The sequence below is a fragment of the Gymnoscopelus braueri genome (assembly GCF_963280865.1).
Source record: "Gymnoscopelus braueri genome assembly, chromosome: 21".
In the NCBI taxonomy this organism is placed as follows: domain Eukaryota; kingdom Metazoa; phylum Chordata; class Actinopteri; order Myctophiformes; family Myctophidae; genus Gymnoscopelus; species Gymnoscopelus braueri.
Genome location: NC_137623.1, coordinates 25175522 through 25191711, shown reverse-complemented (window position 1 = coordinate 25191711; position 16190 = coordinate 25175522). Strand labels below are relative to the sequence as shown.

At 41.8% G+C, this 16190-nt stretch overlaps 2 protein-coding genes across 2 annotated transcripts; both read right to left on the bottom strand.

Annotated features, from left to right (window-relative positions):
- Window positions 1-15: 15 nt before the first annotated feature.
- Window positions 16-3729, bottom strand: pdx1 (pancreatic and duodenal homeobox 1; the record flags this gene model as incomplete). Its single annotated transcript, XM_080417314.1, has 3 exons — window positions 16-461; window positions 2887-3211; window positions 3661-3729. 3 exons carry the CDS (start codon window positions 3727-3729, stop codon window positions 16-18), a joined length of 840 nt encoding a protein of 279 aa, XP_080273440.1.
- Window positions 3730-7806: 4077 nt separating this feature from the next.
- LOC308076826 (uncharacterized protein) lies at window positions 7807-12676 on the bottom strand. Its single transcript, XM_080417320.1, has 3 exons — window positions 12548-12676; window positions 10290-10364; window positions 7807-9423 (listed from the first exon to the last, which is right to left on the bottom strand). Exons 1-3 carry the CDS (start codon window positions 12571-12573, stop codon window positions 9036-9038), a joined length of 489 nt encoding a protein of 162 aa, XP_080273446.1. The 5' UTR covers window positions 12574-12676; the 3' UTR covers window positions 7807-9035.
- Window positions 12677-16190: the final 3514 nt, after the last annotated feature.

Sequence of the window (16190 nt, the reverse complement as noted above, 5' to 3'; positions counted from 1 at the left end):
TTGACCCCTGAGGGTTTATGCGGGCTCCCTGGAGCCAGAGAGAGAGTGGCTGTGCATGGGAGAAAGGGGTGGTGTAGCGTGGGGTCCTCCGCCTCCCGTTGAGGACCCCGCTGTAGCCGTGGAGGTGACCCCACCACCACCACCACCACCAGTCACCACCTCGTCTCTCAGGTCCCCAGAGGTGATCGAGGAGTCCTGGTCGGGGTCACCCCCTCCTCCTCCTCCTCCTCCTCCCCGTACCCTCCTCCTGTCCTCCTCTTTCTTCCACTTCATGCGTCTGTTCTGGAACCAGATCTTGATGTGCCGCTCCGTGAGGCTGAGGGTCAGTGCCAGCTCCACGCGCCGCGGCCTCGAGATGTAGCGGTTGAACAGGAACTCCTTCTCCAGCTCCAGCAGCTGCGCGCGTGTGTAGGCCGTCCGCGTGCGCTTGTTCTCCTCAGCCTCTGCCATCATGTAGGGTCCTGCATGGCAGAAAAAGGCAGTGGTGGAAAGTAACTAAGTATATACTCAAGTAGTGTACTTAAGTACAATTTTGAGGTACTTTTACTCATGGAGTATTTCCAATTTTCAATACTTTACTTCTACTCCACTACATCTCTGAGGAAGATATTGTACTTTTACCCCGCTACCTTTATTTGAAAACTTTAGTTACTAGTTACTTTGTAGATTTGTATTTGTTATTACTTAACAAACATTAACCTTAAAAGGTAGGGTAAGTGATATTTTTTGATTAAAACAAAAAAGTTTTTGTTAAAAGGTTAAAGAACAATATTCTGATAGTAATCATTGCTATGGAGCGTTTGTTCAGTCACAGGGGTCTCCCCATCTCTCCAGCTCTTTGTTAAATAGAAAATACATTTTCAGGTAGTAGCAACATTTCTGCCAATCAGGAGAGAGTACCCATTTTTCAGCTTAATTTTTAAAGTGTTCCAGGTCCAATTTTGTCTGCTCATTTCTTTGTGTCGTAAGTCCCAATTTCACTTGTTTAATCTGTATCCTGTCTGAGTTCTCTATCCTGATTGGATCATGGTATCCTGACCTGAACATGCATTTTCTGTTTAATAAAGAGCTGGAGAGACATGGAGACCCCTGCAACTGAACAAAAACTCTATAGCAATGAGTACTATCAGAATATACAGCTATTTAACACTTACTTTAACCAAAGAAAATCACTTACCCTACCTTTAAGTTCTAAATATATTTCAGCTATTTGAAAATAGCAGATCTACAAGCTCTGGAGTATTTGTGGTATTGATACTTTTACTTCAGTTAAACATTTTAATACTTTTTAAACCACTGGAAAAGGGAGACTTTTAACATGTATTTCTATGAGCATTTTAGATCAACAATGTATTTAAAAAAACAGCAAAAGCGCTCGGATTGAAATGTACTATTTACTATACTATTTACTAGTACTATAATGGCCCACCCACCCACACATATAAAGAATAATTATACATTTTGGTGATAGTTTCTAAATCTAAAATTACTCTCCTAAATAATGAGTAAGTTGAATAGGCCTATTTAATTTCAGTTAAATAAATAAAACTAAAAGCAATTTTAATTATTACATTATTCTTATAATATTTAATATGCCAAATATTGCAGCGTGTTCGTTGGCAGTGCAGCTACAACTGGGAATATTTCAAGCCTATACAAAAACATAGCCTTGATTCACTTTGAGGCGAATGAAAATAACAGATTCACTTTGAGGCGAATGAAACTATAACAGTAGTCGTTTTTCCTTTTCAAAATCCATTTCAACTTTTAAAGATCAGGTTTAGTCATAGCTCACATGCATACATTAATTTGGCATAAGTTGAATAGGCCATGCCGTCTAATTTGAATATAGCGCATTTTACGCATGCACTTTATGTGGCTTTTCTATGTCTCTGATACGAAAGTCATGGAACTGACTAATGCTGACTAATAACTGATTCTATTTTTTGTAGCCTATGGAGAATTTCAGGAGTTTCAACCACAAATATTGGAATGTCATTGGTTTGAATATCCTACTTCATATATTCGAAGTTTGCCTGTAAATGTAGGCTAATTAATTATAGCCTGATTACTGACTTTTGATATTACTCAAAACTGACCAAATGACAGAAAAGACCTGGCTTAACTTCGTATAGACCCTATTGCTGCCTATTGGCTAAACAATGTAAATTTAAGGCTATGAGGCATTGCCTGGCTGAGGTGAACTTTTCACTTAATCATAAACGGGTTAATAATAGGCAACGACGAGTCAAACCCCATTAAATATAAACTAAAGAAGTTGCAAGAAATAGCCTAACATGCTTGACATGACTCGAAATGCCCAACAACATGCGTAATCGAAAAGAATGACGTTGTTTAGAGGTCTTTGGCTGTGACTGATCATACCCAATGGGTTGTTTAATTTCTATAATATAGCATCTAAAAGGTCATTCAAATATTTTTTACTTCAACACAGGTCCCCATGTGAGATTAGCCTGGACCGTAAGGACTTGCGGTTGCCATGGTCTGTGGGAGTCTTTGTAATATAAAACAGCACATATATAGCCTATATATATATATAGGCATAGAACGATGAGGGTTGAAGAAAGTAAGCGTATACCTTCCCGGCCTACAGCCTACAGAATGACTGACAATGTAAACTGAAACACCCAGGATAATATTGTTCGGAACATGATGTCATGTATAGGCCTCAGAACGAGTCAATTAAAAAACAACAAAAAAACAACAATGTCTAAATAACATACTAAAACATATATATATAGGCTAGCAATCAGGATTTGTGGTCAATTCAAACTTACTAGCATGTTAGTATAGGCACTGTTTTAACTGTGTGAACTTAAACAATTAAGGAAACTGCTGATTTTCTTAATCCACGAGATAAATTACCTGCCCATTGCCCCTTCCAGGCGTGTGCGTGAGACTTGGTTGTTTTCATCCAGGGGAAAGGGAGGTGATACCTGTTCCTATCGGCACACAGAGTCAGCTCCCCCGAGTCTCCGTAACCTCCTCCGGCGGGCGGAAGCTGCTGCTGGGCCCCAGCCTGTGGCTGTTGGAGATGAGACACTGGGCCTGGGTCTTCTCGCATGCTGTATGGGGTAATGTCAGGGAGGCCAGCCTGCTCCAAGCCTCCCATGGACGCTGTGCTGTAGACGGAGTGGACTTGTCTGCTCATGTAAAGGCAGGGCGGCGGGCTGTGGCTGTAGTCGTCCACCTGTTTTTATGTTTGTTTGTTTATTTATTCAGCTTTCAGCATGATCACAGATGTTTAAAAAGACAGGTGCCATTAAAGGAGTAGTTCACCCCAAAAAATACTCATTTTCTATCAATTAGCCTACACACCCCCATGAAGCCTTGAATTCATGTTGATTCTTTAGTTTTTGTCGCTTTCCTGAGCCAACAATTTCATGACCGTTGGAGTCTCCGGTAGGACTCCATTGAGTCTCCTATTGACCGATGACCCAGTCATCCCATTATTGGCTCAGGAATGGCTCAAAAACTATGAATTCAAGGCTTCATGGGGTGTGTAGGCCTAATTGATAGAAAATAAGTAATTTGTTGGGTGAACTACTCCTTTTTAAAAACACTGAATTATTTAGCTGATTACAATATAAAACTTCAAATGAAAAAAAAATGCAATTGCCTTTCTCTCCAATAACCTACCTGTGATCTCTGGTAGGCACAGGAGTCTTTAAACACCTGCGAGGGGTAATAAAGCTCTTCTCGGTTCATGATGGCTGCCGGGGGCCGAGGCTCTGGAGCGGTGTGCGCACACATGTACCTGGCTGTGCCCTCCTACGGACTGAACCTACGTGCTCTACCTGTGCTGCTGCTCTCCGTCTGGCGCCACTATAGACCCCACAACTTCTGCAGGTGTGTCACACTCACCATGTGACCCTGCTGCGGCTAAAGCCATTGGTTTCATTGTTGTTTACTTAAGAACTACAGCGCCTGTCCCACGTAGGATGTTCGCCCTGGGTAAGCAGCGCCTCGGCTTTACAGTAATCGAACGGAATTGGCCGTCCGTGCGCGAATCAATGCCCTCAGCAAATAGCCCAGGCCCTCATAGGCCCTGCTGTTTGCGCCGCAATGCATTGCCCGGCTCGGTAACCGGAAGCCTCGCCCCAAAACACGCTCGCCCCCATTTTTTTCCGTGGACCAGCGGTTCTTCTATTCTTGTATTTGTTTTACTGAGGATCAGGTTAGAATAAGTTTAGGGTTAGGCATAGTTTTACTGAAGTTACGTTGTTTAAGAAAAAGGTTAGGTTAAGTTTTGGCACCGTTTTACTAAGGTTACGTTTAGGAATAAGGTTAGGCAATATGAGGTTACGTTATGGAATACCAGGTGGTGAATAGGCTACAGCCGGATTTGCGCCGGCCGGGGCGACCGTGTTTTGGGGCGAGCGTTTTGGTATTCCCTGGCTCCACCTGCGCTCGCCACAATGGACAGGTGCTCAAATCTGCGGGAAACGATAACATAATGAGCAGATTGTGGCCTAGATTATACGCAAAAATAAATAAATTCGCCTTCATAAGTTTGTCATCAACGTATAGCCATGGACAATTATAAAGGTAGGCCTATACAGGTAGGCTATATCTTCTGTCAACATATGTGGCAATACAGGATATGGGGAAATCGATATCCTATATGGGCAAAAGCATTCGCTGACCTCCGAGATAAGAGATCTGGGATGGAGACAGTTGTCTAGGAAACTGGGGGATAATTTCTCAAACGTCACCATGCCTTTTTTACAAGCTTTTTTCCAATTGGACCAGCCAAACTTTTAAAATGTACCCATTATAGCTCCGTAAATGCGTCATTTAACACAATTTTAACATAACTAGGCTAGGCCTACACGCCGGTCTTCGCATGCAGAAGAGTCCCTGGACATAACCAACATGGAACCCACTCCGCTCTGTCTCCATGCACTCTCGCCATGTTTGCTGGCCATTACGCAGACATGCTTTCGCCCCATTAAACAGCACTTCTCTTGGCAAACCAATTATGTTGGAGTGAGGAACAGAACTCAATTAGGGACGTGTCTTCACAGCCCTTGAGCCCTGCACCAGCTCATTTTACGCAACAATTTTAAGACATTAGCATTTTATTCATTTATGTGCAATACTGACTAAAAGGTGCATGTGCTTTGACCAAAGTAGCCTGGCCTATCACCAACAGACAATTTGCACAGAGGTTTAAAAAAAGATAAGCACTTGTACAGTATTTAGTTCCACAGATAAATATTGTTTCAAATATTGTGGATTTTTTTTGCCTCTTATATTATTTGACAATTTGGCCAATGTTTGACTAGTTTTTATAGTATTGTTGATTACTTTTGATGCAGTAATGGTCTTTTTCCTTTCTTTCTCTTTGAGGCATTAAAAAGGTCTTTAAAGTCCTTAAATTGTCATTTCACTGTCATCTGGGGAGTGGGGACCCCCCAAATCATGTGGGGACCAGCTAATTTTACGTGACAATTTTAAAACATTCCCTCATTTTCCACATGTTATTCATTTATTTATGAGTAATGCTGACCAAAAGCTGTACTTTTGCTTTGACCGAAATATAGGCCAGACTATTTGCACGGAGGTCTTCAAAACACTGTTATGGCACATTGTACAGTATCTTAATGGGGCAATAAGCACCGCAATAAAGTTCAAGTAAACCAATTCTATACAAATTACACTATGCAATGTGACTTAATGGTGTTTGAAAGTGGATATCTGTAGTGGCTATGCCCACTACAGAGATTCACCACGGGATTTATGAAGCGTTATGTGCGTAAAAACGCAATTTGGCCAACTTTCCACCCGTACATAATGACTTAAGTGACACTTTTACGCAATAATATCTATGCCAATGCGTAATCATACAATACTGACCAAACACACCGGCAAGGTTTCAAAACGGCTCTTGCTAAAGTGGTATAAGCTTAACTGCGTGGATAAAGGACAATGGACCCAACAACAGGTAAACAGCAGATGGAACTGCCTCTACGTTACTTAGGACGCTTGAGCAAGTTAATGTCCAGCTGTTGCATTGGAAGCAGTGGTGGAAAAAGTACTCAAATTTTTTACTTAAGTAAAAGTATCAATACTGCAATGTAGAAATACTCTGTTACAAGTAAAAGTCCAGAATTCAGAATTTACTTGAGTATACACCTATTGGTATCAAAATGTACTTTAAGTACCAAAAGTAGAAAGTACTCATTGTGCAGAATGTCCAATTTCACCCAACCTTTCAAATGTATACAATGAATACAAATCTATTGAAAATAGCAGATCTACAAGCTCAAATTGTGAGATTGTAGCTCAGCTATTTTCAAATGGCCGAAATGTATACAGGGCTGAAGTGGGTAATGTATGATTTGTAATAATAATCAAAATCTACAAAGTAACTAGTAACAACAATTTTCAAATAATTGTAGTGGAGTAAAAGTAAAATATTTGCCTCTGAGATGTAGTGGAGTAGAAGTTAAAGTACTGAAAACTGGGAATACTCCAGTAAAGTCGAAATACCTCAAAATTGTACTCTAGTACAGTACTTGAGTAAATGTACTTAGTTACTTTCCACCTCTGATTGGAAGTCCCCTTGATCAACAACACACACTAAACCAAGCTGAGCTGCACCAACCCTGGCATCCCTATTTTTGGCAAATTTTCTAAAATGTCCAAAATCTTAAAGATGGGGTGCCATGATATTTTTCAACCCTAAAACCTGATCATAAGGTATTATTATTATGTAAGGCTTTTTTTCAAAAAAGAAAAAGTGTACAGTAAGTGTTAAAATGTTGTTTTTATGTGGACACGCCTCCAGTTCATTAAGTATACCTGGTTCTCACCTTAGCACCTCCTCCACCACCTTAGCACCACCCACCTGTCCTAGTCCCTCCTCCTCCTCATGCCCACACCTGTTGTGTTATGATAATGATGGGGAGGGTATGGCTTTGTGATGTCACTAAAGCGCTGTTTCTCTATTGGCACGTTTGACCCTCAAGGTTTCAGCCTCCAGGAAGAAACTCCAAATAGTCAGAGAAGACATAAAACACCATAAAAACACCACCGGGGGGCTTAATGAAGTTCTATCAACCTCATAGACACATGAAAAACTGAAAAAGTACAAAAACATGGCACCACCTCTTTAAAATTGCAGATGTACAAGCTCACAAGACATCTCTTGTGAAACGTTGTGTGCTTGTTTGCTATTTGTATATGTATATGGCGAAGTAGCTATAAGACCGACAGTAAAGTCTTGAGTGATGAAGTAAGAACCCTGTCCCGGGCTACTGAATTACAAATATCCTAAATCTGTTCGTGCGACACACAATCTCCATATCGATTTTTTCACAATTCAAGTTTTGGCAGACAAGAGCGTGCAACATGTAAATGTCATGAACTCTATAGTCAACCATGCACCAACAATGGTCAAGTAAGTAAGTACAGTGCCAAGAAAATGCATAGGATATAGGAGGTAGACAACAAAAATAAAACAAAATAACAATGTCTAAATAACATACAAAAACATATAGGCTACTTAGCGATTCAGGATTTGGGGCCATGCAGACTGCTTACATATCAAAATGATATATGTAAACAAGTAACTAACGATTATTTAACAATACTATTCTAAATTTGCATTATTGTTACTATTAAAATGTGTTATTACATTGTTACAAGCTAATCACTAGTTCTATGCAGAGGCCCATCGGCCCTGTATTGTAATAGCTGTCAAGAAGGAGGAGTGCCACGGAAACAGGACTATATTTTCTTTCTTTCACAAACAAAGCTATTTCAGGTAGGCGGTATACATGTCAAAAGGTTTGGGACACGATAAAATGTGCTTGCACAGTGGCGACAGCATGGCTTATGTAAACATTACCAGCAGCTAGTAATGACAGAAGAATGCTAATGACATTATAATTGGAATCAAACCACCACTAGGTGAAAAAATGCAGCATTAATCACTCAGTGTGGGAGAGAACAACGTTGGATGTTATGGTTCACACAAGAGCCCCAACTAAAATCAATACTGGTCTGACGCCGACTGTACATGAGTCATAACAATGAACATTTAAACAAAATAATTCACAAGGCCAATTTAAACCTGGTGTAGTTGCAAGCTGAAATTAATTACATGAAAGAGTAATATTTTTTGGTAAAACAAGAGTTTATTTTAGCTATGGCTACTAAGAACAGGTAAATGACTGACTGGAGAGATCCTAACTTGAAACATCTGCAAACGGTTTAAATATGGATGTGATTTCAAAGAAAAAGCTATTTCTCCATAATATCTTAACAGTCATAGCCTGGCTAAAGCCCCTGAATTGCTAGCCACGGCCATACAAAAATTAATAGAAAGACATCTTTGCTGCAATTCAAGGGGTATTCAAGAGTTGAATAATAAGTTAAACTAAATGGAAATGGAGGCTGAGAGCCAGGCTATAACAGTCTAGTACAGTAAAAAGAAAAGATAATTTAACTCAAACAAACACAAAACACTCAAGTCAAACCTTTAACACAAACCCTGTCCTTTATCCCTTCTCCCTGTGAAGCAGTGTTCCTCCTCTTTTTCCACAGTACCAGAAAAGTAGCCACTGTGAGCCATTCTTTGTAATAAAACAAGTTAAACAACCAAGGAGTATATTGAACAAGGGGAGGTCACACAGAACATGTTCTAGGCACTGGGAGTTTGATTAAATGCATTGAAGACACTGAGGACCGGGTGGACATGTGTATGAATCTCCTTGTTCAATATTCTCCTTGAAAGCAACCAGGAAGTAATTTCTGGTTCATTCTGCATGTCCCCGAAAGGTGAGTGTGAACGGTTCCTATTGCATCACTGGAAAGGTGACCTAATCCATTGTCCTGTGGATGGGGAGCAAGTGGAAGAAGAGGCATGAGCATGTTGATAGTGACCACATTGGCCATATTCACACGGCAGCCATTTTGGGTTACTTCCTCCCACTGAGGGACCCTCCCCCAATATGAAGTAAGAGCATAATGTGTGAATATGGATAATTCCTAGGAGAGGGATTGGTTTAGGGAGGAGGTGTGTCCCTCACGTGGAGAGTGGTCTTTAGATTGGAATCTGAACTTTTTTCTCTCTTATGGTCACCCTTTCTGTGTCTCTGGTCTCTGGAGCCTCTGTCTTTGTGGCAATCCCTCGCATCCATGTCCCTATCTGCTCTCTTATCGTTGTGGTTGTTGCTGTTGCTGTGACATTTATGGCCTCCTCTGTGGTTTCCATTCATCTTGTGATCTCTGGGAGGTGTTCTGCTGCGGCTGCGGTGGCGGGAACAGGACTCACTTCCTGCTGGACGCCCTCTTGTGGTGGAATTTTCACCTGTGTTGCCATGGTGCAGGCCAGTGGAGCGGAGAGTGTTGAGCAAGAACCGTTTATTGGTGCTACGAAGAGGACACTTCATCCTGGCAGACAACAGCAAATAACAACCTTTCAGTTACGCGACAGCATCACATATTAAGTCTCTGCGACATACTAGCGTCATGTCCAGGGGATGTACTGGTCTTGTACATCAAGCTGCCTCATGCTATGGAAACAGGAGATAGGCTCCTGAGCTATGGGCCACATGGCTCGGGAACCTACTTACTTACTAACTGACATATCACAAGGGGGGTGGGCGATGACTTCAAATCAATATCTAGATTATTTCAAACGGTTGCCTTGATTAAATATAAATAAATAAATGAATGAAAATGAAAAATAAATGAAAATAGCAGATCCGTTTATACATTTCTTTCCCATTGACAGACCGCTGTAGGGAAGTGAGGGTGGGAAAGTGGGAGGGGAGGAAGTGGCACACATTTATCCTTCATGTATGATTACTTGCTGTTTGAAAATCTTAAAAAAACAATGGATTAAAAAAAGAAAATGGCATATCAACAAGCTCACAACACATTGTGAGCTTGCAGATTGCCTATTTTTGCTATTTAAAGTATAATACAAGGGTTAATCAGACATGTGGTTAATCAAACTAATTGATTTAGTCAGGGGAAGAAATCTATTAATTATTATAATTAAAATTATAATTTTTATGTGTTGAGTCGTTGATATTTATAAGAAATGGAAAAAAAACTTAAATGCTGCTTCTCGGTTATTCAATTATCCTACATGAGCAGATTAAGTCAGTTATTGGTTCTAAATGTCGGTTTCAAAATATTTCTGCCCAGCCGCTGCAAATGTACTATTTTGCATATTGCATACCTTTATTATTTACTAGCAGCTGGTCCAATGGAAATGTTAGTCAGGTTGATAAACATCCAGCCACACTCACCATCCTGTAGGGCCCATGGTCTCAGCTCTCACCCTGGCTCTGTTAGTCTCCCTCAAGAGCTCTTCTACTGCACGCCTAGGTACAGGAAAAAGGAAAAGAAAAGGGGGAAAAATGGTAATCAAAAACACTGCAGAAAATGTAGCAGAGTAAGAAAGAGAAATTGTGTGTGTGTAGGCTCTATGTGTGAGAAACAGAGGATAGCGATGCAATAAAGAGCAAAGGAAGAGAGCCAAGGAGAGGATAATTTAATTAAGTGAGAGAAACCAGAGTGAGACAGACAGCAGTGGGAGAGGAGGAGAAGGGAGGGGGAATCATTAGTGTTTGTGTGTGTGTGTGTGTGTGTGTGTGTGTGTGTGTGTGTGTGTGTGTGTGTGTGTGTGTGTGTGTGTGTGTGTGTACCACGTCCTGGTTTAACCTGTGGTGCTGATTCAGCACAGCGTTTTAGTCGACCTTTGTCCACATAAACATAAAGCAAAGAACTGCGCTGGTGTGTGGTGGAGGTGGTAATGAATGGTATTACTACTTTATTACTTCAAAAACACTGCAACTTCAACCACAAGCATGCTATCACTCAACTCATACTTATTTACAGTGATGTAAAGTACATTTATTCGAGTACTGTACTTAAAGTAAAAAAATTTTTTAATGGCCTGAGTATACTTAGAAAACACATCTGTTAAAATGAGGACATTCTCCCTCCCATCACAAGCCGGTTCAAGCACTGTAAAGTCAATTGCTAAAATCTCATGTGGGCGTGAAGCTTGCAAACTTCCCATGAATAGTTTTACCTTAGGCATTTGACTTAACAGTGCTTGAACCGGCTAGTGATGGGAGAGAGAATGTCCTCATTTTAACGGATGTGTTTTCTAAGTATACTCAGGCCATCCCCACAAAAGGATCAGCGGGCCAGCACTGCTGCTACCTCGAAAAGACCTAGAGCTCCTCCGTCTGATTCTGAGGACAATGTCCTCTTGCCATCAGAAATGCATGATGGCCAGAAGCGCCGGCAACTGGAGAGTGCTGGCCAGGAGAACCGCAGTCCTACACCTCAGGACGTAGAGCTGAGCCAGACACACCGGCCATCACCTCAGTCAGGTCCCGACTACAGCAGCTCTCACAGACACAGCCAGGAGGACCTGTTCTGGCTGACTGTGATCCAAGGGCTGGTGGTAGCCCATCAGTCTTTCCCCAGGGGAATACAGATCCTGCCCGTCAACATTAGAGTCCACACGGATGTTTACAATGTTTACAGAAGTTAAGACTTGTTGCATTTTCAGCCAATTGATTTCTATTATCTACACATACCATGTCTTGTGAAATGTGATATATAACCATATGCCATTATGAACAACTACAAGTCGCTCTGTTTCAGCTGGAAGTGAGATCAAGTGAATGAGGCAGCCTAGAGGGCGGAGCCAAAGAGTACACCGTCCCTATGTCACTGATCACATGACCCAACAATCAATTCTGCATTTCTAGGCAACATAGAAGGGGGGGGGGGGGGGGTTGTTCGTATTTCCACACAACAGCTCTAAGGTGTTTTAAAGACATAAAATGTTCATGTTGACATGTTCAATGTTGAAAGTGAGTGGTATTCCCCTTTCAGGAGAACTCCTTCTATGGACCAGAGCTAACCTGCTACTATGGTCCATTGAACATACCACCAGCAGCTCCCAGCTCCCAGCTGTTGCCAAACCCTACATAAACAAATACATCTCCCATTATTTTAATACTATATACAGCAGTATGCAAGTTAAAATGCACAACTACAAAATGCAAACAGATTTGCTTGTAGGCAAATCTGTTTGCCTACCAGCAGTTCCTCCCCAGCTCAGCGTGACAGCAGGTGCATCCAACACTCAATTACCGCACCGCTCAGCTACCTACCCTATATACTTTTACACTAATCATTTGGCATAGGCTGCACATTCTGCATAATGAGTACTTTCTACTTTTGGTACTTTAATTACATTTTGATACCAATACTTTAGTACGTTTCTCAAGTATATTTTGAATACGGGACTTCTACATAGTATTTCTACATTGCAGTAAAAAATGTGAGTACGTTTTCTACCACTAGACAAAGACAAGACAAATTACAGCAGATTCTCCCCCAAAATAGCATTCCTTCTAATAGATGGTGTCGGTGAAGGGGATTAATGAGAAGGGGTGATACACAGACTCAATAAGCCAGCATGCCACAACCCACAACAATTAATTACAAGCTAAAATAGCTATGGTAACGTAACGTTACATACTTCTCCAATTCACTATCGTCTGCCATGATCGCGGAGTGATGATGGAATTAATTAACCTAAACAACACAAGTTTGATCTTCTCGTAAATTAACGTGACATCTTTGTTTACATCTCCACGGGGACTTTCAAGAAAAGGACCCCGTGTAATTGTGTAACCGTAGCAATGCCTGTGAGTTATTGTGTGGCGTGTTGAAAACCTGCTTTTGAAAAAGAAGGGAAAAAACGTTGGATTTCAACACATACGTTTTTTTGATTCCCCTTCTTCTTTTTGTTTAGAAATAAAAAAAATAATACTCTCTGTCCCATGTGATGTTTTCAATCAGGCAGTTTAGGAAACACCCATGTCTTGTCTTTGGATAGCCCCGTTTGGAACCTCTCCCTCCGCTCTTAGGTGAGGTTCCACAGCGTAGGCTGCCGGCAGAGTGGGACACTGGCGAATGGTAGCCAGTATTATTGATTCTTACCTTTTTCCGCACATTGTATCCAAAAAGTAAAGGTATTCCCCCTGCTCTCAGATGTTTAACTTTTTAGCGGGCAAGAACATTTAAACGACGGGTTGAAACAAGCGTTTAAATCGCTTTTTTAGTCAGCTTGTGCCATATTTTACCAATGCAACCTTAACGGGAGCAGTACACCGCATGTGAACGGGGGTTGACTGGTCTCAGGCTGACAAAAAAAGCGATTTAAACGCTTGTTTCAACCCGTCAGTTAGATTTTCTTGACCGCTACATTTTTAAACATCTGAGAGCAGGGGGGATGACCTTTACTTTTTGGATACGATGTGCGGAAAAAGGTAAGAATCAACAACATTGGCCACCGTTCACCGGTGTCGCACTCTGCCAGTACCCTACGCTGTGGAACCTCATCTCGGAGGGAGACGGAGGTTCCGATTGGAGCTGGTCTTTGGACTGACAGAGCCTGACCACGCCCATCTTGTTTTGACGGACAGTGGTGGGCGGGACTCCACCGACGAAAGGCTCGGGGGCGTTTTCGTGCGGTTGCGGAACGCTTCGTTGCGGGTGAATGTGTGATTGAGGTCCCGTTAGCTTTAATTGTCCCCTCTCTGGGGGCCGGATGAGTGCACGGCACCAAGGAGAAGCCCAAATAGGTAATATTATATTGCATGTGTTCTGTTTGCACGTCATCACTGATCAGTGACAGACACCATGTCTAGCTTTTGAATGGAAATGGCTATTATTGTCGCTTCATCTGTCCCCCATACCACCACCGCTCCTGGAGGGTGGGATATCATGGAATCAGGCAGATGGTTTGGCAGAGATTTAAAAAAATGCTTTTCGTCTAATGATGATCAAACATATGTTCAATATGTTTGATCATCATTTTGTTTCAAGAACATGGGACTTTGCCGTTGGTGCATAGCTATTAAGACAAACTGGGGTGAACAAAATATTGCAATTACATTTACAAAGCTTGTGATTTTGATTGTGTTTTTGACTTGTTTTGAAAAATCAGCCTATTTGTAACACAGACCTGGTGAAGAAGGCCTATTCATCCAAGTAGCCTTTGTGTACAATTGCTTCAAAAAGGAGACAGCAAGAGGTCAATACAAATGTAGGCTAAGACAGCAGCACATCAGCACCTCAAAAGCTGAATCTATGGTTTAGCACTGTTTTTGTTTCGCTAGAAAACTGTCAGTCTTACACGCATAATTTTTCATTTATTTTATATTGTTAGGGCTGGTGTCATGTGTAAACAACTGATCTAGCACAACGAAAGCTGCAGGGACCAGTCCATATCTGTAATTTCTCAATAGCAAGGGGAGCAATAATAAGGCAATAAATGCAATGACATAAGTCTGTGGCCTTGCACACACTCACATGCACACAGTCTCTTCTGGGATTAAAAGAAAGACGTTATGTCCTGGCCCGGGAGCTATTAAATATTTACTCGTCTTAAAATGGTGTGTGTACAGGAATCTGTTGCTACTAGAGTCCAAAAAGGTTTTTAAATAGATTTAAGCGCCTTTTGGGCACATACAGAGTCACAGTATGTGCATAGAGTCACTCTGTATGTGCAGATGCTGTAAGAATGTATGTCTATAGTCTTGCTCGTGTATATGCATCTGTGCATGCAACAGCCTCTGTGTGTGTGTGTGTGTGTGTGTGTGTGTGTGTGTGTGTGTGTGTGTGTGTGTGTGTGTGTGTGTGTGTGTGTGTGTGTGTGTGTGTGTGCATGTTGTGGTGATGTCAGAGCTTTGTTACAGGAACAGAGAAGCCTTGTATCCTCATGATTAATTCATGTCCAGCTGCGGGATAGAGACAGAAGCAGCCAGTCACACGAGAGACAGGAGCACGCACTTTAAGGAGACTCAAATAAGTACTACCGGTCCGGTAGTCGAGGAGACAGAGACAAGTTGTTAGTGAAATGATGGGTAGTCGCAGAGACATGCACTTTTCAAGGCACATGTCAAAGGAAGGGCGTAGGGGGGAAGGGGTTAAACACAAAATACAATAAATAAAACCAGGGCTTGTGGTGCTGTCTGCTTCTCTGACAAGCTTTCAGCCTGTAAGACAGCGGCTCCCAAACCTTTCCTGGATCAGGGCCTGCTTGAAAATCTCCAAAGCATTTCCCGGCCCACCCATCTAAACCACTTAACACGGCAGCCGATTAATGATCAACCGATCGATTGTGTTCCGGCTTGGAATGGATCAGTGGGACCAACATAGTAGCCTATACTTTGAGTTCCTATATATCAGTATCACAAAGAAAACGCATCTGTTCAAAGTTTTAAAGAAAAAATACCATGACATTTTTTATACATTTTTTAAAATATTAATGTTATATTAAAATCTTTGTTTTGCCAATTATTTGGGGGCCACGTGCAATAGCCACACGGCCCACAACCGTGCCCCGGCCCACAGGTTGGGAATCACTGCTCTAAGAGAGAGAGAGAGAGATAGAGAGAGAGGAGCGGAGTGACCTGCTGAGGGAAGTGCATCTGTTGTGTGGCTCCGCTGCATCCTTCAGCGGCTACACTCTGAATGTCAAGCCCCGCTGCACAGGCTCCAGGTCGTCATGGAGACAAGAGCAGACCCTCCATCCATGGAACAGAGGCAGGTAGTCACTGTGGCTTGGCTGGCCTGCTTATGTGCTTAAGCACTCCCCCTACTGTCCACTGATCGCTATTTATTATCCCCAGAGGGACATGGCTAGTAGGAGGCGCCGGGTGCAGGTTTAAATGGCTTTGCACGTGAAAACACAGTGGGAAGTGACCAGTCTGTGGCGTTAATCATATGTATTAGCTCTCAGGATCAGGGTGCCGTGCCCAAGGGATCAAGGCAAGACAAGGAGGTTTTATTTGTATAGCACATTTCAACAACAAGGCACTTCAATGTGCTTTACACAGAACATCAAGCAAAGGAAACACAATTATACAATGACATTAGGATGCATAAAGCAAAATAAGTAAAAAATACAGTTACAGTGCAGAAGAGAAAGAAAAAAGAAAAGTAACTCAATAAAATCAACTCAAACAGAAAGGTCTTTAGTTGTGTTTTAAAAGAAATAAGAGTGGCAGCAGACCTGCAGCTTTGTGGGAGTTTGTTCCAGAAAACTAAAACATAAAAAGCATAAAAACTAAATGCTGCTTCCCCTCGTTTATTTTTGGTTTTAGGGACAGAAA

Excerpts from the sequence above, each read along its gene's own strand:
- LOC308076826 (XM_080417320.1), bottom strand. The coding sequence starts at position 12,573 with ATGGCAGACGATAGTGAATTGGAGAA. Across the intron at positions 10,365-12,547 it reads GACGATAGTGAATTGGAGAA|GCGTGCAGTAGAAGAGCTCT; the intron begins GTATGTAACGTT and ends TCCTGTACCTAG. Across the intron at positions 9,424-10,289 it reads ACCATGGGCCCTACAGGATG|GATGAAGTGTCCTCTTCGTA; the intron begins GTGAGTGTGGCT and ends GTTGTCTGCCAG.